The 21,488-nt window shown below is 41.2% G+C and overlaps 2 protein-coding genes across 2 annotated transcripts in view; one reads left to right on the forward strand and one right to left on the reverse strand.

Annotated features, from left to right (window-relative positions):
- adora2b (adenosine A2b receptor) lies at window positions 1–15,049 on the forward strand. Its single transcript, XM_004076713.5, has 2 exons — window positions 1–999; window positions 10,874–15,049. Exons 1-2 carry the CDS (start codon window positions 653–655, stop codon window positions 11,592–11,594), a joined length of 1,068 nt encoding a protein of 355 aa, XP_004076761.1. The 5' UTR covers window positions 1–652; the 3' UTR covers window positions 11,595–15,049.
- zswim7 (zinc finger, SWIM-type containing 7) overlaps window positions 15,036–21,488 on the reverse strand; it is a 16,679-nt gene continuing 10,226 nt past the window's right edge. The window contains exons 4-5 of the mRNA XM_004076621.5: window positions 19,301–19,405; window positions 15,036–15,461 (exon numbers count right to left, since the gene is read on the reverse strand). Coding sequence (XP_004076669.1) covers window positions 15,351–15,461; window positions 19,301–19,405 — 216 coding nt within the window. The 3' untranslated portion in view covers window positions 15,036–15,350. The remainder of the gene's footprint in view (window positions 15,462–19,300; window positions 19,406–21,488) is intronic.

Genomic DNA, 21,488 nt, shown 5'->3' on the forward strand with positions numbered 1-21,488 from the left:
CCAACAGCTGCCTGCTTTTCAGAGCAAACCTCTTAGTTTCAGACTTCTGTAGAGTTTTGCAGTATAGTTAAAACTTTATCTACCCCCCCCCCCCCCCCTCCACCCACACCAAATGAACGACGGAAACCAGATGAAGTGACTGTGATGTGCGCATGCACTGCGCAGCGATGGCACGTGGGTGCAGCAGCCAAACGCCATTTAGCCATGACGCGTGACGCTCACTCGGAATTCCTCCCAAACTGACTTTAGTGACATTCATGTGTCTCGTGTGATTCTGGACTGGGGGCGTGGCATCTCTAAAAGTAAGCTTTCTTCTCTTCTCAAAAGTGCCGTGGGGGGGGGGGGGGGGGGGGGCAGTTGCGTGACGCTGCTTGCGCCGCAGATGCTCCTCGCGCGCTCCAGCGATCGCTCGCTGAAAGCGTGAAAGCGCTCAGCAGAGATGCGCAGGCTCAGTGAAGTGAGTCTTGCAAGCAGAGAGCGGCGCGAGCGCCACTCCACGAGGCCGGGCCAACTTTCCCCCTGCGTCCTCCGCGCTCCTTAAACCAAAAGACTCGAGTCCTTTAGAATCAGATGGCAGCCAGCCGCGGAGTACTCCTGGACCACCGCTCGCTCCTCTGGGACTGAAAGCGCAGGACCAGGATCTGTGAGAGTCATGAGTCCTGAAACGGACCAGCATAAGGTGGACACGTTCTACATCGTTATAGAAGTTGTGATCGCATTTCTCTCTGTATCTGGAAACGTCCTGGTGTGCTGGGCGGTCGCCATCAACAGCACTTTGAAAAACGCCACCAACTACTTTCTGGTGTCTCTGGCCGTGGCGGATATCCTGGTGGGCTGCCTCGCCATGCCTTTTGCGATCACCATCAGCATGGGCCTTTATGTGGATTTTTACGGGTGCCTCTTCCTCGCCTGCTTCGTCCTGGTCCTCACTCAGAGCTCCATCTTCAGCCTCCTCGCCATTGCGATTGACAGATATCTGGCCGTCAAGATCCCGCTGAGGTGAGCGCAGAGTTTGATCCATCTGTCTCTGAAACGTGACTCTCAGCGTGAAGCGTGAACTTTTAGAGGGGAAAGTGCGCAGAGGAAGAGTGATGGAGGCGCGTGAAACCCATCTTCCTCCTCCATGCAGGTGCTCCCAGCTTTCTGCCGTATCACTTCAGATCACATGAAGCGTATTGCCTTATTATTGAAAAATAGCTTGGTTATCATCCAGATAATGAGATAAGAAGCTCTTAACGGTATTAAAATCTGCGGCTGGAGATGAGCTGAGGCGCATCATGGCTGGTTTCACTTCCCAAACGTTCAGAGGATTTCCCGTTTGCTGCTTTACCAGGAACATCAACGCAAATGACAGAAGCTTAATGTCTAAAGACAGCAGCAGCCTTCTGATGTGATGCAAATGTGCAGCTTCACTTTTTATGCAGTCCGTTAATGAAAATCGGATTTTTTAAATTTTGATTTTCAGCTTTCAACTTTTGCCTAAACATTTTTTTCAGCTGCTCAGCGCTTCAAGAACTCATTTGTAGATGTTTGGGCTTGATTCTGCCCACTGATACTTGACTGTGGGTTTTTTTCCACTCAACTATTGTTTGACGTTGTGCTGAAATGAGACATCCTGAGTTTTATTTTACGGTTTGTCATGACTAACAACTATACTTTTTAAATATAGACGATAAAGTTATTTGAAAGTGTTCACACTGTAAAAACAAGCTCTTAGAAAGAAGTCAGAATTCTTACCCCATTGGCAGATTTTCTTTAAATAAGCAACAACAACAACAAAAAAGCCAATCAAGAATAATATTTTAAGAAGAATTCTTGATGATAAAATTCTTGTCACTAAGACATGTTTTCTTAAAATAGGATTATTTTGCTTTTGAAAAACTTTCTTGATAAAATTATTTTTCTTGCAAGATCAAACATAGGCCATTTTCTTTCTTGAAACAAAAGTCCTTAAGATTCCGTTTTTGCAGTGTTGGAGTTGGAGAGATGTAGTTGCCACTTTCGGCTTTGAAATATTTATTTCTATGATTTTATAATGAACAAAATTCCTCCTAAACAACCTTAATGAGTCATACAAAATCTCTGCCACCCACTGTTCAGTGGATTTATTCATTTTTGCTGTTTTCATGCAACTTTTCTGCTCTTTTAAAAATATTTTCATTCAAGAAAGGTGTCAATTATTGGGTCATTATGGTTTTTCAAGCTGTTCTTTCTTTGTAACCCTTGTGCTATACTTGGCACTTCAACATTGGGAGTTGGGTCATCTAGACCCACTTGACAGTGCGCTGAGCCTTTTTTCTTCAATGATTTGTGATCTTCACTGGTGTCCATGGATTACATGAAATCTTTCCACCTTTATCCACCTTTGTCATGGTAGAGAGAACACGTCAATGTAAGGGTGGGGTCATCTAAGATAGCACAAAGGTTACACAAGTGAGATTTAACTTTTTCCCCAAACATAGCAGTCTAATTAGACAGAAAAGCAGCGAAGCCACCAGATCAATAGCTGCCACTGCGCGTCACTTCCACTGGAGCTGACGGCAAAGGCCAGCCGGGGGCTGCTGTGGAGCCTCTGCTCGTGGAAACGGGGGCGGATGAGCTGCCAGCAGGGACAACTGCAGTGCTGCTTGATATTTCCAGGAATTGAAAATTTGACAACTTAAGCATGAGATGGGACGTGTCCGTCTGCAGGTGGTAAATGTTTTTGGATGCAGGCCGAGCTAAAGAGCTGTCACATGAGTTCTGTGTGTGTTTGTGTGTGAGGCAGAGGCTGTCATGCTCATGCAAACACACACTTCAGACAGTTTGACAACACTTTGAGAGAAAAGTTGCTCTGAAACCTTCATGTGTCTGATTGACCTGCAGTGTCTATGGCTTTGTCACTTTGTAGTCGAGTAAAAAGTTAGTCTTTTCCTCATTGTGAACGTATCATCAGATCAGTGAGTGCAAGCTTGAGTCTGCACCCTCATGAAATCCGGCCTCAGGTGAAAGTTTTCAGCAGATGGTTTCGGTGGAGGAGAAGGCCTGGACGCCTTCAGCCTCACGAGGAAACAGATCTTCCAGAACTGCTCTGGCCACGCTGTCCCTCTGTCTCGTTGCTCTAACACCCTTGTGCTATCCTAGGCACTTTGATATTGGGAGTTGGGTCATCTAGACCAAATAGACAGTGCGCTGAACGTTTTTTGATTTTGATTTGATTTGATTTGATTTGAAATGGTTTATTTCAAGCAATTAAATAAGAATAATACACAGCAACAATACAATCATCAGTTATACATTCATACAATGACAAATCAAACATAGGATATTTAGACATATTAATAAATATTGCTTGAAAGGGAGTTGAAGGAAGCAAATTTATATAATCCCACCCCTGTTCTACCGTAACCATTTTATTACATGATTTATCATCATCCAGTTCCTAGCTTTTATCAGACAGAATTAAGAACCCTGGAGTATCCATAAAGCACATGACAAAGATGAATTACTTAAATTATTATGTAAAAAAATAACTTTTAGAAATCAACATGGCAAAAGCAGATCAGTTATTCAAAATATATGCAGATTATGTTTCTTATAAAAGTCATGTATATGATTAAAATATGTGCAAAATTATGTTACATTAGGAAAAATAATGAATCAATTTTTGGAGCAAGTGAATGATTTGTGAACCTCACTGGTGTCCATGGATTACATGAAATCTTTCCACCTTTATCCACCTTTGTGATGGTAGAGATAACACGCCAATTAAAGGATGGGGTCATCTAAGATAGCACAAGGGCTAGACCCCACTAGACAGTGCCCTGAACGTTTTTCTTCAATGATTTGTGAACCTCACTGGTGTCCATGGATTACATAAAATCTTTCCACCTTTATCGACCTTTGTCATTGTAGGGAGAACATGTCAATGGTCATCTTGACCCCATAGGATGGCACAAGGGGTTAGGATAATCGCAGCACATCAGAAACGTCGAAGGATTGACTCCATGTGCGAGAGCTGCCAGTTTGTTATCAGGGGGCTCAGAGGTAAACACATTTTATGTCTTGACTAACGCTTCAAAAAGTCCAAGAAGAGTTATGACAGCAGGGAAATCTGGGAGATCTGGAAGAAATTACCTATTTTTATGGACGTTAAACCATCAGTGATGAGGAAAGGCTCAATTCTGTAACTGTATGTATGTGGGGGCGGTGGCTGTGGGGGGCGTGGTTTATAGTGAAATCTTAGCCTGAGTGACACCACAGTAGATGATGCAGACTGTGATGTCAAACCATTAGGTGTGTATAGATTTTCTGTTATGGTTACTGCGTGATCAATGTTGGGCGTTAGGATTTGTTGAGAGCTTCAATGGTCTGTGATCGTTTTGGAACCAAACAGTGAATGAAGCTGAAAACTCTTCTGTACACAGAAATGTGATGAACAGACATTTCAGAAAAAAGGTTTTCTTGTTTTTTGTTTAGGAGTAATAGAAATAGTTTTGTACTAGTAAAGTCCCACTGCGTCCATCTTTTGATTTATTGTAAGACGTCACACAAGCAGACTTCCCATTAGGTTTTTTTTTGTCCAGCAGGATTCTGGCCAGTTCAAACCTGCCCTGACTTGAAAAACACGTTTGCAATGAGTCAAACTTCACGCAGAGTTTTGCCAACAAACTAGAGTTTTGTGATTCATCTCAAATTAATAATTTGGACAAAAATCGGTAGAATAAAGGAGGAAAGGCTCTTGTAGGGAAAAGGTTGGGGATTTCCCTGCTTGTTGTTGGGATTTGTTTTCCCCCTTCTGATTTGCAAATTCAAATATGTGGTCTGTGAAGCACATCTTTTTCTTCTTGCCTGCCAGCAGTGACACAAAGTGAACTCCTAACTGTCCGCTCAGACAGACACCTGTTGGATTATTCTGAGGCGGGCTGTGGACACAGCCGGACATGGAGGCGGATGTTGGGAGCGGTTGGGCTGTGTGTGGCCTGGCATAGGTCAGCAACTCCTGTGGCGGGGAGAATAGAGCAGAACAAAGATGGATGCCGGCGTGCTGTCGTCATAATCCGTTCGCTCGTCCCCCCGTTTCCAGGGATAGGAAAGGGAGAGTGGGGAATGATGGACAGAGATGGATCCTCTGGGAAATGAACGGAAGGAGAGCGCAGTGCAGAAGACCGTGATGAGCTGTGAAGTTTGCTCTCCTCCCTTTTTGGGGGGTGTGCTGTTTTATTTATGCTCCCCCAGGGCAGGCCCTCAGGATGCCTGCAGGGTCCAAGTTCTAAACAGGACTCACGCACCTCTGCTGTTAATAAAACACAAGCTTAAACTTAGCCAATGATGAAAGAGCAGCTGTGTTGTTATGGAAACCGGACTTTTATTTTACTGGGAAATGTTCCAAACTGCACCTTGACGGCTCAGACATCCTGTCTGACGTCAGAGTCGGTCGGTACCAACTTCCCCCTCACACTCATCTTTAGAGGCTGTAAGAAGATGAAGCTGCAAATCCAATTAGGTAGAACCAGCAACTGCAGCCTGACCTGCCATCATAATTAAAGGGCAGAAAAAGAGTCCATCCCATCAGGTCTGATTTCTCCTCCAGCTTTTGTTTGCATTTGTTTTCTCACCGTTTCATGCAGGTCTGAGCGTTTCTTAAAGCCACCAGATGCAGACAAACATTTCATGAAAGAAATGGAAGAAGAGCGACGTCAAAAATAGTTCTCAAAGGGCTGACGATGATTTTGCTCTGAGTTACTGTTTACAAGGCCTAATAATAACTTTTGAATTGGTCTCTCTGAGCAAAAAATAGTCTATTTACGTGTACTATAAGTGTACTTAGTCTATGTGAGACATAAAGTGAGGCAGTAAAATTAAAGTTTACTTTTTATATACCATCTATATGTTAACTTAAAATGTTCCAATTCACTCTGAAGAAGTATTCAATTAGTATACTTTTAACACTAAACGTACATGGTCTATACTATACTTGCCATACTTATACTTAAAAAGAAATTAAACTTCAAGTGTACTACTTTCTGCTCAGGGTAAAAAGGCAAACAAGGAATTTTAACAATATTGCTAGCCTTGTACTTTTTTAGCTATTGGGGTTGAGAGGATGTGTTATAAGCGAAACTTTCATTCTGCAGTTAGTGTAGGGGTTTTTCCACGAAAACCTACGGCGGCCCAGAAGTGCAAATCACACCAACAAATCACTCAACACAAAATAATAAAAACAACATTACAATTTAGAAACAAAAAATTCCAGAAACCAAAGCACAATTACAAAAAAATGAAGAAAAATTCAAAAGAAACATTGTGGAAAACAAAACTAATTTCCATAAATCAAAATGAAATGTTGAAAAACAAAACACAATAAGAAAAATTAAAAGTAGGTACTATGGGATGTCGCTGACTGGATGATGATGTTTGATTGTTGACTTATTCAAATGCGTCTTTAAAATCTAAATACTAATAAAAGTTTTATGGCTAGTATGGAGAATATCCAGTAGAGCTTCATGCCAAATAACTTTGAAATAACAGACAAACATCATCCAATCAGTGATGGCGCATAACACATACCTTCAGGTTTCCGATTGTGTTTCATTTCTTAGCATTCCATTTTCTTTTCTTGAAATTAAGTTTTCTTTCTGAAATGTTTCATTTTTGTTAGAATAGTGTTTTTCTTTCTGGAATTTTGTTTTGATTTTTAAAACGTAATGACATTTTTTTTTTAAATTTGCTTTGCTTTTTGTAGTTGTTGTTTTGATCTTTGATATTTTTTGTGTTGAGTGATTTTTCAGGGTCATTATAAAAAACAGGTGTTTTTAAAGGCCAACAAGTTTGAAAGTAAAAAAAAATAATAATTCATCAGTAATGCTAGTCTTGTTCTTTTTATGCTATTCAGGTTGAGTGAATGTGTTTGAAGCAGAACATTCATTCTGCAATAAATAAGAGCTTTTTTCAAAAGCAAACTAGTCATTTAAAAAATGGTTTTCTTAAGGCCAACTAAGTGTGTAAGTAAAACAAAAAGAATGTTAGCATTAGCGATAACCTTGTCCTTTCTATGCTACTCAGGCTGAGGGAATGTGTTTGAGGCAGAACATTCATTCTACAGTAACTAAGAGCTTTTTCCAAAGGTAAACACTCACTTTTGATTAAAAACCTGGTTGTCTTCCTTAGCAAATAGTAGCCTTTTCAGTGTACAACAACTGTACTAAGTCTAAAGGTAGACTAGAATTTTACTTTTTATATACTCTCCACAGTATACGGGCCTGTAGTAAACTTAAAATGTTCCAATTTAGTTGGTCCACAGTATACTTGCTATAATTATACTCAAGTGTCCTTAAGAATAAACATCAAATTTAGGTCTGCAACTTTATGCTAAGGCTTGGATGAAAATCGGTTTAAGAGCTGGTGTATTTTTCAAGTCTATTTTGAGATTTTTCTGCAGAGAGTTCGTCCTCTGTGTCTCTCATGAAGGCTCGCTTTATGGCCTCAGGAGCATCGGCGTCCTTTCAAATCACATGCAGAAACATGACAAAATCCTAAATTAGTTTTAGTCTTTAGTCCAAAAACTGTTTTGGATAAAAGTAAAGTCTTGTGCTGCATGTTTGTTTGTCGGCTGGCCTGTCAGGTTGTTCCATGTCCACCTGAAGGCGCTGAACCGAAGGGGAGTCCTCTGAACAAAGCACAAGTCTCGCGTGAAGCTGGTTCTGTTCTGTGCTGCAGCGGCTGAGCTCTGATGGATCTCTTGTGACACCTCCAGCTCAGACGGACTTCTGTGTGTTGGTGTGCGCAGTTATGTGTCTGGGAGCATGTGCGTGAATCATGAGGTCGCCCGTCGGAGCACTCTGAGGAAAGTCTGTCTTTGCCTCCAGCTCTGCTCACATGATGGGGACAGTCAGGATGACAGGGAGTGACTCACCTCGCTTCTGCATGTGCAGCCTGGATGAGCACCTGCTGCTGATGGACTCCTGTTTCATGTCTTTATTAGATGCACACCGAGGTGATGCAGTGTCAGATCTTCTACTGTTCTCACGTTCTCTGTGCTGACAACACCCACAATGCCTCTGTGAACCACACTCTCATGTTTGTGTGGAGCACCTCAGCAAACATGCATGGACTCCTTTATAATGAAGCTTCATTGGATGGAAAAGGATGTGACTCACCTTTGCTTGTTCTTTCCTGCCACTGACTTGCATTTCAGGCATTTAGCCTCAAATCTGATGGGAGACTGGAAGGAAAGAATGGATGTGGTTTTTTTCTTTGAAAATCTTGTCAAAACAGCAGTAGAATATTTCTTTGCCAAAATAATCCCTGCTTATCACTTCATATCTACCTATGTGCACACGTCCTCCTGATTCTTTCCCTCCTCAACCTCTCTCTAAAGTAGATGAGCTGCTCTGCTAATTCAAGGGATTCCTTCCAGCTTTAGCTAAAAGACGCCTCATGCTCTTCTCTTGATTTCCCTGTTGTCCAGATGAGTTCAAAGTCGACTCAATGGCTGCAATGTGACCAGATCGCATAGCAACAAACAAGTCCAAACTGAGAAACTTCCACCCCCATGCAGGACCGGTGAGGCTAAGGGTCAGTTTATACTTCATAGCATTTTGTAATTGCTTGGGTCACATTGGGCACAAGACCATCGGATAGGAAGTAAGATGGCGTGCACATCGCCCCATTTAGCTTGAGCTTTTTTCGAGCGATTAGAAGACGCAATGGCGGAACAAACTCGATCGAAAATTGTCGTTTCCACGTCCTTGGATTTTGAAGACGAGTCCGCTAAGACTGCATTCCAAATACAAAAGGGGTTAGACATTATTTCATTCTGACTCGGTACCAGAAAAATAAATAAATCACAACATTTATTCTCAAATGCAACTATAACTTCAGCTATATTTGATGAAGACATAGAGCGGGTGGGAAATCCTTTCAAATTGAACTTTAAAAAAAAAAGTATAGTTACTTGGTATGTTGAGGCTTTTAAAGTACAAAAAACCCTTTTGTATCTCCTACCTTGTCTGCACTATTAATTAATCAAAAACTTTGTTTATACCCTGCGTCAGACTGGCGACCTGTCCAGGGTGTCCCCCTGCCTTTGCCCATAAGTGTCTGGGATAGGCTCCAGCAGCCACGTGACCCCGAAAGGGAATAAACAGAAGAAGATGATAATGATGAACTTGTTTATACAGATGAAAGCATCATCAGAAAAAACTTTGCATATATAAAACGACAAGCTTTATATAAACTGTATATCCCTATAAATAAAACACAAAACCGCTGAACGACTGGAGACGATTGCGTCATCAGGCTTGAAAAGTAAAAACGCCACTCATGGACAGTTACAAGAAAAACCAGACAACTTTCGTATGAACTAAACAGTATGATTGTTGTAGGAACGTGATATGATTGATGTGATGGCCGATCACCCATCTTGTTAACCGTTTTGTCCCTTTCGTGGTCACGGGGCTGTCGGAGCATATCCCAACCACTTACACTTCATAGCGATGGCCGATCGCTATAAAGTATAAACCTATAAACACAGGTGGACATCTACAGGTTTGTATTTGAAGCCAGTTTTTCAGCTGTGGTTATCAGTTTTTTTGCTGTCACCTTTCCATCCATCCATCCATTTTCTAAACCCACTTAATCCTTTTCGGGGGTCATGTGGTCACTGAAGCCACCTGATGTTAGCCCAAGGCTGGGTACACCCTGGACGAGTTGCCAGTCCACCATAGGGCTGTCACCTTTTCATAAATGCTAAACAATCCCCAGCCCTCTAACAAATTGGTTGTTAGAGGGCTGGGGATTCAGCAGTCACCTGAAAAATCAAGTTCCAGCCTCTATCTGAGTGAAACTTCGACATAAAATAAAATAAGGTCTATAAGAAGTTATGTGACGGTGTTGCATCACAGTCAACTGGGACCTCCATTTTTATGTATCAAGCCACCTAGTCATTATCTGGTGAACTAAGCCGGCACCAGAGATTGGATGTCTTTTGCAAATAGTAAGTCTAATCATTGCTCCTGAAAATGATGGATAATCTGTGTCTGCTGTTGAAGACCTGAGTCCAAACATGTCTTTTGGCTTAATCCCTAAAATCCTGTATTTTCAATCTCCATCCTGCTGTCATGTTCAGGAGTGACGTCATTTCACAAAAAGAGACTTGGGTTTTTCCCATGATCACTGTAGCTTGCAGTATAACTATTGAATAATTCGTAGTATTTAAAAGTTAGTATTTTGGTATTTCATCTTAACATCATGTTTCCTGACCATGAGATAAAACTGCTGAGAAGACTATTAGCTTTTAAGCTACTTACTGGTTACCCAGACATAGTGAAGACAACCATCACAGACACAGACATGAGCAATCAAGATATCAACAGGAGGAAAAACCATTGACTCTGTATAGAGAACTGGACTGAGTCACCCCTCCGCCCTTGCATTGCAAAAAGGAAGTACTGGTTCCAAGAAGCTAAAATCCCATATAATCCTGTTGGGATATGAGCAGTTATTACCCAGTCATTCTAATGGTCAGAATAACCATTCTTGCTCTGATACATTTTTTTTCCAATCCATTTTTTTTAAAGATTTTTTTGGTTAGAGCTGGAAGTAAATCACTCCATGAGTGACATCACCATCACTCGGTCCAGTTCTCATATACAGTCAGTGGTAAAAACGCTTAGTGCAGAATAGAACCTACATCAGCACAAATACAGGAAAGATTCAGGAGCACCAACACCTCATCTGTGAGCTTTTTAGTTTGCATTGTTTTACCAAAAGAACTTCTTATAACGGACAGGAACAAAACTTCGAACTGGAGCATCCAGTTCAGCCCAACAGCAATCTGAACCGCCTCTTTGGTCTGTCTAAACCTGATGAACGTTTGCTGTTTTCTCTGCAGGTACAAGGAGCTGATGACGGGAAAGACTGCCAGAGAGATCGTTGCGATTTTATGGATTTTGTCTTTTGTCATTGGCCTAATCCCGTTCTTTGGGTGGAATTTAAAGAACAAAAGCTGCAACAACAGCTCTGTAAAGGACAACACTACGAACTCCGAGGAGACAAAAGACAGAGGGCACTTACTGCAGAGCTGCAAGGTCAAATGCTACTTTGAGACTGTGGTGGACATGGAGTACATGGTCTACTTTAATTTTTTTGTCTGTGTGCTGCTGCCGTTGCTCATCATGTTGGGCATCTATGTGAAGATCTTCATAGTGGCCAGGAAACAGCTGAGACAGATTGAGCTCAAGTGTGTTGGCAACGGCGGAAGTCAGAACCAGGGCCTCCTGCAAAAGGAGATCCGGGCCGCCAAGTCTCTCTCCATCATTGTGGGACTGTTTGCCATCTGCTGGCTGCCGGTTCACATCCTCAACTGCCTCACGCTGTTTTACAAGGACCTGAACAAGCCGTCGGTTGTCATGTACGTGGCCATCATCCTCTCTCATGCCAACTCTGCAGTCAACCCCATCATCTACGCCTACCGCATCCAGGAGTTTAGGAACACTTTCCGCAAGATTCTGAGTCAGCACTTCCTGTGCCGCAGGGAGGAGCTCTACCTGAGCTCCAACGGCAGCAGACGCAACAGAGACCAGATCCACATGACCATCGACCCTCTGCTGTAAATCTGCGTCAGCTCGGTTGTTTCGTCTCTAGTTCTTATTTTAAAATTGTTTACAAAAGGAGGAGTTTGACAGAACAGAGGTCGATGGCGCCCTGAATGTGGTGCTGTATTTATGAACCGTGATGGTCAGGGGGCCAATACAAGGTCAACAGCAAGTCTTACCTAACTTTTGTGTTGTACATTTTTTTAACCGCTAAAGCTAACTGGATTTGTTGGACTGTGACGAGGATTCAAACGAAAAATGCAATTTGTCACTCTGATGCCAACGTTAGCACACCCCTCTTTTTGACCCGCTACTTCATATCAACCATGATGGTAAATTATTTATTTGTTGAAAAAAAAAAGTGCTTTAGAATGTAATTTAAGAAAACTGTAACTAGACCTTTACTTGTGGACCTAAAGGAAGATACAGCTGTAGTCATCTGTGGTTTGTTTGGCTTGTGAACCTTTTAAAATGAAGGTGTTCCCATCACTGCCTTCCCTAAAGAAGAAAATATAAAAATACTTTATTTATTTTTCTATTTGCAACCAGCTGTAGGGTCTGCCAGTTTGCATATCAGTATTAAAGAGATATCTTTGTACAGCAGAACTACTCTGTTGCTCAACTAAGTGCAATGAATCTTTGAATGAAGTCATTTTTTTAATGCCCTATAAGTGTTTCCATGCAGTTTGAATGAAACATTTCTGGAAATGACTTACTGACATTTCTATGGCAAGTCCTTTCAACAGTAGATTAGTTTTATATCACAGTCATACAAAACTCAATTCACAATATTTAGAAATGTCATCATTTATTATGTTTTGTGACAAATCAAAAGAATTCTTCACAAATGTATTTATTTTTAATTTCATTCTCGACACCCCCAGAACTACCTGTACAAGAATATATTAACCCTTGAGCTATCCTAGGCACTTTAACATTAAGGAATTGGGTCATCAAGACCCACTAGACAGTGCGCTGAACCTTTTTTCTTCAATGATTTGTGATCTTCACTGGTGTCCATGGATTACATGAAATCTTTCCATCTTTATCCACCTTTGTCATGGTAGGGAGAACACGTCAATGTAAGGGTGGGGTCATCTATGATAGCACAAGGGTTAAGAATTTTTAGTATTTACATACATTCCGGTTTTCATCAATTTCAATCTTTAATCTAATAAAACAATCACGGGTGTGGAGAAACTTTACATAACCATTTGTGAATATTTGATTCACTTGATTATTTATAGTTTTAAGGTTTTGAAAACTTTGTATTAAAAAAACTCAATGAAATTCAATAACAAGTTTTACTAAATAACTTATACCTTACAATTAAATGAAGAATGTCAAACATGTGACTGTTCATGTCTTGGATTCAGAGTCAAGCAGAGACAACCACTCATCTAAACTGAAAAATTCATAAATAATTGTCTTGGCAGATTTGGCTGTAACGGAGCTCTCCTGCTACGTTACAGCCGCTCAGACCCATCCTGTCAGTGGTGGTGCAACAAAAATGGCAAGCGATGTCAAAGCTATCCAGACGTACAGTTTAGATCCAGATTCCAGCTTAGACGAGGAAAAGAAACACGTACATGGATCTATTTGTCTGCAAGTGGATGATCAGAATGGAGCGGAGCAGGGAGCTTGTGGCCTGGCCAGCGTATTTTCTACATCATAAAAACGATCTTTTTCAAACTCCATTTTTTTACTGCTGATTCATAATTTTATATATATAATTTTGAATAAAGAAAAACCAGAAATGCAATTCTAAGCTTAATTTGTTTTATCAATGTTCTCCATAATAATAAAAAAAACTACTGCAAGAACATGGCCAAAGCCACCATTTCCTTCAGAATGGGTCTGTAACCCTTGTGCTATCCTAGGCACTTTAATGTTGGGAGTTGGGTCATCTAGACCCACTAGACAGTGCGCTGAACCTTTTTTCTTCAATGATTTGTGAACCTCACTGGTGTCCATGGATTACATGAAATCTTTCCACCTTTATCCACCTTTGTCATGGTAGGAATAACACGCTAATGCGAGGTAGGGGTCATCTAAGATAGCACAAGGGTTAAGGGGATAAAAAAAGTGGTCTTCATCTGAAATTTAACTTGAACAAATGAAGTTTCTTGAAGTAAAACTTCTAAACATTTGTATTACTTTTACTGATCTGTCTGGTAAAGAGAAGCATTCAACCAAACAGTAGAGTTGAGGGTTTCAGTTTCATTAGTGGCTTGCCACACATTTGGGGTTGTCAGTCGTGACCTTTTGTCACAAATTGTCTTGTTCAGCAGGCAATTGGGCAAAGTCAAAAAATTCTATGCATTTGATCCTTTTTTCCCCTAAACTTGTTTTTTTGCGAGACTGTTGTTGCACAAGACAGTCCGTGTTCAAGTCACTTTAGGTCCAACCGATACCCTCATCCATGAAGAGTTTCACTTCCAACCACATAATCCACAGTTATGTTGTTTGAGAGTCAGAGAAGGAAAACAGGAGTCTGTATCATCCCATGGCAGGAAAAATGATGCACTGATGTGTTTCTGTGTGCTAGTGGAAGCCTTTGTGGCTTTCATCTCAGCATTATTCACCCACAGCAGCAACATTTAGCAACAAAGAGCTTCAGTCTCTTTATGTCAAGCTGACGATGACGTGCTGAAACCCGACATGACATATCAGCATCAGTCATCATTAACCTGAGCTCTGGGCCCAGATGTATCTCATGTTTTATGAATCCAACATCTTTAGTCTTTCCGGTTCATTTCTGAACTTCCTTTCATGCCCCACTCAACTCTTTTCTATTGCCAGTCAAGCAGATCCTGAAATGAAGTGAACTTTCTGGCCTTCTGAGCCCTGCTGGCTCCCGTGTGCCAACAGACAAGCGAGGAAGAAAAAGATTGAACACAAAGCAGATAATGTAAAGCAAATATTGTCACAGAGTCAGGCTGTTTGCCCCGGTGTTGGATCATCGTAGTGTGCACTGAGTCAGAACTCGTGCTGTCTGCTGATATAGTTGATGAGCATGCGGGAAAAGCGTGTTTTAACCACATGAGAGCATCACTACGTAGATGAAAGACTTCCTGTTTCGTGTTTTTCCGTGGTGGACTCCTCCTCCACCGCCTCCCTACATGAGCTGCCTCAGACCGACTTCAAGGGCTAAAACACCAGTGTGTCCACGCTTTAGCACATTCCAACATCTATACTGTAAACTGACCTGTAATGTCATGTTTTTGTCTTTGTTGACAATTTGTTGAAAAAATGACAAAGTATCCAGCTTCCTGCAAGATGTCGATGTCAAACTGCTGCTTTCTCTGTCAGATTCAACTGTAAAACCATAGAAAGCTGAGCTGGTTCGGCATTCCTGCCTTCCATTCCCAAGGTTGTCTGTGTGCCATGTCGTTACTAATCAGGAAGTCTGCTAACTTTCTGTATGTTTGGTGAATTATTTTGTTAATAAAGGCAATGTTTATATTGTTAAAGCTCTGGCTTTATTCATCTTAAACTTAAACATATAAGAAAAATCTGACATTTACATGTTTACAAGTTTTCTGAGCCACTTCTGTTCTCCCAGACTGAAGCAGCTTCAGAAAAAAAATGCACAATAAATAAAAAAGTGTGCACTTAACATCAGTAATATTTATTTAAAAAAAACAACAACATTGCAGCCTTTTGGAAGAACGTGCAGGAACATGCGGCAGAGCTCCCATGCTCGGGTCGCCTGTGGAGAAAACCAGAGCCCAGCTTGCTTTGATGAGGGTGGGGTGGGGGGTGGGGGGGGTGTCACGGAGCTGCAGTCCCGCTGAGCAGCACGGACATCTGCTGATCAGACACACTCTCCTGCAGAGTCACAGCCATCGCCCGGCTCAGGTAGACGGCCAGGATGTGTTTGCACTGCCGGAAAAGATCGCAGACAGATTAAACACACGTGGCCCAGCATGATTGGGGGTGTAAAGCTGCAATTACCTCCACTAAATCCAGCTCACAGATCTCATCAGGGACATTCTTACCTGGCGGAAACAGTCCTCTTACAAATCCTCACTCACTCTGGTTCGTTTAAACATTTCCATCAAACTATGCAGATGCAGACACACGAGCTCGTTTTCTGCTTCTTTAGACTTATTTTTAGCATTTAACCCTCAACAGCTCATCTTAAATGCATAAACTCTTTACTTTTCTTAAAAGAAGGTCTTTTTTTTGTTCACCTTGTTCTGGGATTTTATGGGGACCTCTGGAAGTAAGGCTCATGGGGAGTCTCCATGGTCTGCTGCAGCTTTCAGTTTCTCACACGGATTTAGCAGCAACCTCCAGGGAGGCAGAGCTCCCTGCTAGTTAGAAATAGCTGAAGCCGCTTGCTTCAGAATATTTGGGAAAGCACCAGAGGGAGAAACACCCATCAGTGGTCTGACATTAAAAAAAAAAAACACGCCCTCAACATCTCCACACAAACACTCCTTTGCTTTGACAAACAATCTACTGGCAAGATAGCAGCTAAAAGATGATTGTTTATAAGTTTTAGACTAAAAATGGGCATATGACCTAAAAAAGTTGCAAACTCATCTATAAAAAAATAATCCAAAGAGAAAAAAGGTAATGTTTTATTTACAAAACAAATCTTAATTGTGAATTTATGACGGATTGGGATGAAATGAAAGTCAGATGTGTTCAGTGTCTCATCGTCCTCTCACTGGAGGGTGTGGAACCTTTTTAATCCAAAGCACATGGATCCAAATTCATCTGAATTTAACGTGTTCAGAACAAAGCTGTGACATTTCTGAGAGTTAAAGACCCACTCGGATAAAACTATGGGTTTTTGGTGTTGTGTTCTTGTGCCGTTTTCCGGATGATAAAGGACATATATTGGAAAAAACTAAACTTAAATTTGCATTTCTGAGAATTTCTTTATTTAAATCATTGTAAAGCAGGAGAGACAAAAAAGGTCATTCAAAAAAGAGCTTATTTGTGATGTAAAAAAAACATTGGGCGGGTCTTAAGCTTCCTGCTCCACTCCACTCAGATGCATCTCCTTACAGACAAATAGATTCATGTACGTCTCTGTTTCCTCGTCTGATCGGGAATCTGGATCAGAACTGTATGGCTCCAATTCTGCACGCCATTTTTGTTGAGGGGCTGTAAGCTAGCAGTACAGCGCTCTCATGTGTGACGGGAAGGGGGGATGGAGTAGCACCACTCCAACGGTTCCCCCCACAACTCGGAGGAGAGGTTTTGATAAACAACTGACGCTCTGCAGAAACTATGTCTTACAAAACGAAACAGGTTTATTGATTTTGGCTAAAAATGGCATCATCATAATTCAAAGACCACTGGGAACGCTTTGACAATAGATCAAAAGATGATCGGAGTGGGTCTTTAGGACCAGCAGACTTTGGAAATCTTCAGGCATTCAAACATTTACTGCCAAATTTAAGACTGAACAGGGAACAGTGATCGGTGAAGGTCCGCTTCTAAAATGAATAAAAGAGAAGAACACTGAGATCATGAGGCAAGATAGGTCCATATAAGAGCTGCTCACTCTGGAGGAAAGACTAGAAGAAACATTTAACTGTGAAACACGATGGCAGCGCCATCATGATCAGGACTCATTTTAATTCAGCCTAAAATGCAGTTCTCACAGACCAAATGATAACTGAATTTTTTTTAATCTATTTAAGGAATTCAAACAAAACATTTAAAGGAATCTTTTTAAAAACCTGGAGAAACCAGGTCTCTAGTCTCCAACCCTGGTCGGTGTAATCAGGCTTTCTGATTTATGTGACATTTGAGAAAGAAGATTTGTTGAGAAATACGACAGGATCCAGATTCCTCAATCTAAAATGTCTTCAATAGTTACGACACTGAACGCTGTTTAACCCTGTTAACAGCTGGCCTGTTTTTTTTAGAACCAAAGTCTCTTCTGGACAACGAGGCTTAGTTTGATTGGTCATAGAACGGTACAAAAATGTCACAGTCTCGTTTCATGTGGCTCTTCTCACACTGAGGTCATGAAAGCAGGCCGAAGGAAATGGAAATGTCATGCAGTTACAACAGCTGCTCCTCTGGAGACAAAGCTGGGGATCTGTTTTTATAAAAAAAAAAGATCGAGCGAAACTGGGGAGTTTCTGACTTTCTTCTACTGAAGAACACCAACCTAACATTTTAATTGTTTTATTTTTTGCCAGAATCACTGGTTCAGAATCAAGCGGCTCAAACCCAACTTAAAGAGAAATATTCAGTTGCTTCAATACAGAATGCTGCTGCTCAGGTCCTGAATAAAACCAGGAAGTAAAACATCAGTCTTGTCTTTGAGGCTCTGCAATGTCTTCCTGTGCAGGTCTGCTTCACCCTGAAATGTCTAGATAATGCTCTGATATACAGTACAGACTGAGAGTTTGGACACACCTTCTCATTTAAATAAATGGGAAGGTGTGTCCAAACTTTTGGTCTGTACTGTATTAAATTACACTTAAAAGCCTTTTTTTAATTTTTTTTTTAAAACAACAGTGCGCCTTATAATCCGGAGTTCTTTATGTAAGGGATAATGGCCGACAAAGTGTGCATTATCAGAAATCAACACATGTTGTGTAAGCCTGAACCATCCAACGCGAAGCAGAGGATGGTTGTTTTTCGCAAAGTGCCTTAAATATGGATTAATTCTGGTTGTGTTTACTGATGTTGTTGGGATTCTAAGAGCTACACGGCGCTCTGTCAAAATGTCAGTCTGTTTTTTTATGAGTTGCAAACAGGGTTGGTCAGTACGCTAATGTAGCGGTGTTGGACTGTTTTTTTTTTTGTGTGTTACTTAACAAGGTTTAGGATTGAGCGTAGTCACAGTAAGGTTTATTTTAGCGTTAACAGTCTGTTACGTGGCCTAAACAAGGTTGGAAGTTACAGGTATTGTGAAAATGCTAACACGGCAAACGGGTTCGAGAGTCTGACTCTTTTGTCTTGCTTAATGCGCCTTATATATGAAAATAGAGCACTCACAGTCAGTGCACTTAATAATCCGGTGCGCCCTATAGGGCGGAAACCATGGTAGATACATGCGTGTTGGCTATTATTATATTCAGAGTGCTGAAGTCACTTATTAATTAATGATAATAATAATAATACATTTGATTTAGAATACACTTTACATTTTGGGGGAAAAATCTCAAAGCGTTACAAAATAAAACAGGAATAACAATAGTTATTAAATAAGATGGAAGAAAAACAACAACAGTCCTAAAAAGAATTATTAAAAAAGAATGTCTTTAAGCCTTTTTTAAAGGTGTCAAGGCTTTGTGGGGCTTTGAGGCAGTCTGGAAGGTTGTTCCGGAGCTCTGTATTCCTAATTTAAGTTTTTTAATTCCGTCCATCTATTTTCCAAAGCCACTTTATCCCTTTTTGGCGTCACTGGGTTGCTGGAGCCTATCCCAGCCACTGTTGGGCCTAGCTGGGAAACACCCTGGGCAGGTCATCAGTCTGTTGTAGGACAGGTTTGTTATCCTAACTGAAGTTTATGGGAGCTAGAGTTTAGAAATGTTTCATTGGAGGTTAGAACAGCACTCAATTCTTTGGCATGACACAAAAACTGTAGAGGTGGATCTCGTCCCACATTCTAGAGAAACAAAGCAATACTGAGATCTTTTTAGGTGTTTTCTGGAGCTTAAAGAAGTTTGACAGTCACTTTGCATTTCCTTGTTTATCAGATGTTCCACCAACAATGACTTTGGTCGCGCTTGTGTGAGACTCACCAAGAGGCCTTCGGTTCTCCGCAGAACGGTGTAACTGAACGCCGGGCACGGGCAGTAGTGACAGGACAGGAGGCACACGTACAGGCGTCCCGAGCCTCCCAGCACCTGCAGAACAGTTAGGTTAACTTTTCTTTAGTTAGGTCAAAAAGGGCTTTTAAAAATATTCCTATCAAAAAAAAATTCTGTTAGTGTAACTTTCACTTCCTGCAACAGGAAGTGACAGCAAAGCTGCATAGAAGAACAATGGCAGAACAAAGACCAATAGCTTATAGAGACAAAAAGCATTTGAGGGAAAATAAATCTACTGATGTGCATCAAACTCTGAACTCTTCTCAAAAACCCAAATATAAAGCAAACCCAAAAGCAAAGAAGGCTCCTCAAATGAACACTGGAGACTGGATTCAGAAAGGAGCCGTTTCCCATTGACTCTCATGTTAGAGGGCCTTTACTTTACAAAATTAACTTTTTTGAGCTTTTAATTATTATAATGTTCATTCCTCACAAAAAACAACCCCAAAGCAGTATTTTGATCTGTTCACACATTTCTGTGTTCCTCTAAAACTCTGTTCTCTGAGCACAAACCCTTCCCAATCCATAAAAACAAGTGGGTTCTCACATTGTGATGTAGATCAGTGACAACAGCCCCTATCAGGAAGAGTCTGTGGTGCCAGCACCCACTTTTTCCATGGAGCTAATGGTGATCGGCTAAAATGCTTTCATATTCTATGCACAATCTGCACATATTCGGATGTTGTTTGTTTTCGTGTGAGAAATGCAGACACGCTGCCGAGGCCGACTTTAGGATGATGTCATGAAATGGGCGGCACCCACAGGGAGTGAAAGGCGGTGCCTCAGAGATTCAGTCGTCCTCCTTCCGGGTAAGAAACTGACCATGAAAATAACAAATGTTTCCTTCAAAAAATTGTTCTTGTGTGTCAAAGGTAATGAAACCTCATTATTTTGTTGGACAATCTAAACTTCAGTCTATGAAGCACTTTAGACTTCATATTGGCTGCTCCTATAGGTCAGGGGTGAGTAAACGTTTTGGCCCGTGGGCCATAAAGGGTTCTAAAATTGGATAGAAGGGCCGGACCAGGAGCAGATGCGTAAATAATTCACCAATTATAGTGTTCTGTTTTAAAATATATATTTTAAACAGAACACTATTATTTTAAAAGTGGCTTTTGTTCTCATTTTAGCCAATTGCACCGTTTGATGTATTGTGTGTCTCTTTCGGCTTTTCCCATCAGGGGTCGCCACAGCGAACAAGTCGCATGGTAAACTTGGCAATGTTTTACGCCGGATGCCCTTCCTGACGCAACCTTCTCAAACCGGGCTTGGAACCGGCACAGAGGTGGAGAAGGGAACAGGGAGCAGCCCGGAGTCGAACCCTGGTTTCACGGACGGAAGGCGCCGCAAACCAGCACGAGCTAAACCGGCTCCCTCAATTGCACCGTTTGATGTACCTCGTGTAAAACCCAAACTTAGAGAAATGCTGCGTTCATGTGGCGTTTGTATGATAGGAAGAATGAAAAACAACAAATATTCCAATTCCACATGGATTCTAAAGCAGGGCCCCAAACTTTTTCTTTGAGGGCCACAAAACTTTCTTCTTTCTCTAATGTGTCCAACTTCTTTTGTCTTTTATTGTGAAGCAGTTTGGTACCCTGAAGGAGTCGTTAAGTGCTATACGAATAAAGTTCCATTCATTCATTCATTTATTTCTGAAGTAAAAAAAAAAAACTGTGAATTTCAAAGAAAAAAAGTCCGGAAAAAATACTAATACATTTCAAAAATATAACCCATAAATAGTCGCGCTTCTCACCTCATCGTCCGTTTGAAACTTTTTGGGCTGCAGGTCCTCACACATCTCACATTTTGCGCTAAACTTCACAAATAGAACTGAGCAGCTGCGCTGCGTCCTACACGTCTGTTTCTCATCCAGCGATCATGAAAAAAAGTCAAATTCTTCTGTCTTCTGCTGCAGCTGGACATATATCTGCATCACCTTTCACCAGTACAGTATTCCCTCACTTATAGCAGGAGTTACGTTCTAAGAGTAACGAGTGATCGGTGAAATCCACAGAGTAGGATTACAGATGTTTTATGGCAGTAAAACTCCTCGCTGCCTAAATACACTTTTCTCAGACAGACATGAACATTTTCACACTTTTCTCTTCTTTAAACT

Source organism: Oryzias latipes, chromosome 14, assembly GCF_053564925.1.
Source record: "Oryzias latipes strain Hd-rR chromosome 14, Olatipes_Hd-rR_3.1".
NCBI classification, from domain to species: Eukaryota; Metazoa; Chordata; class Actinopteri; order Beloniformes; family Adrianichthyidae; genus Oryzias; species Oryzias latipes.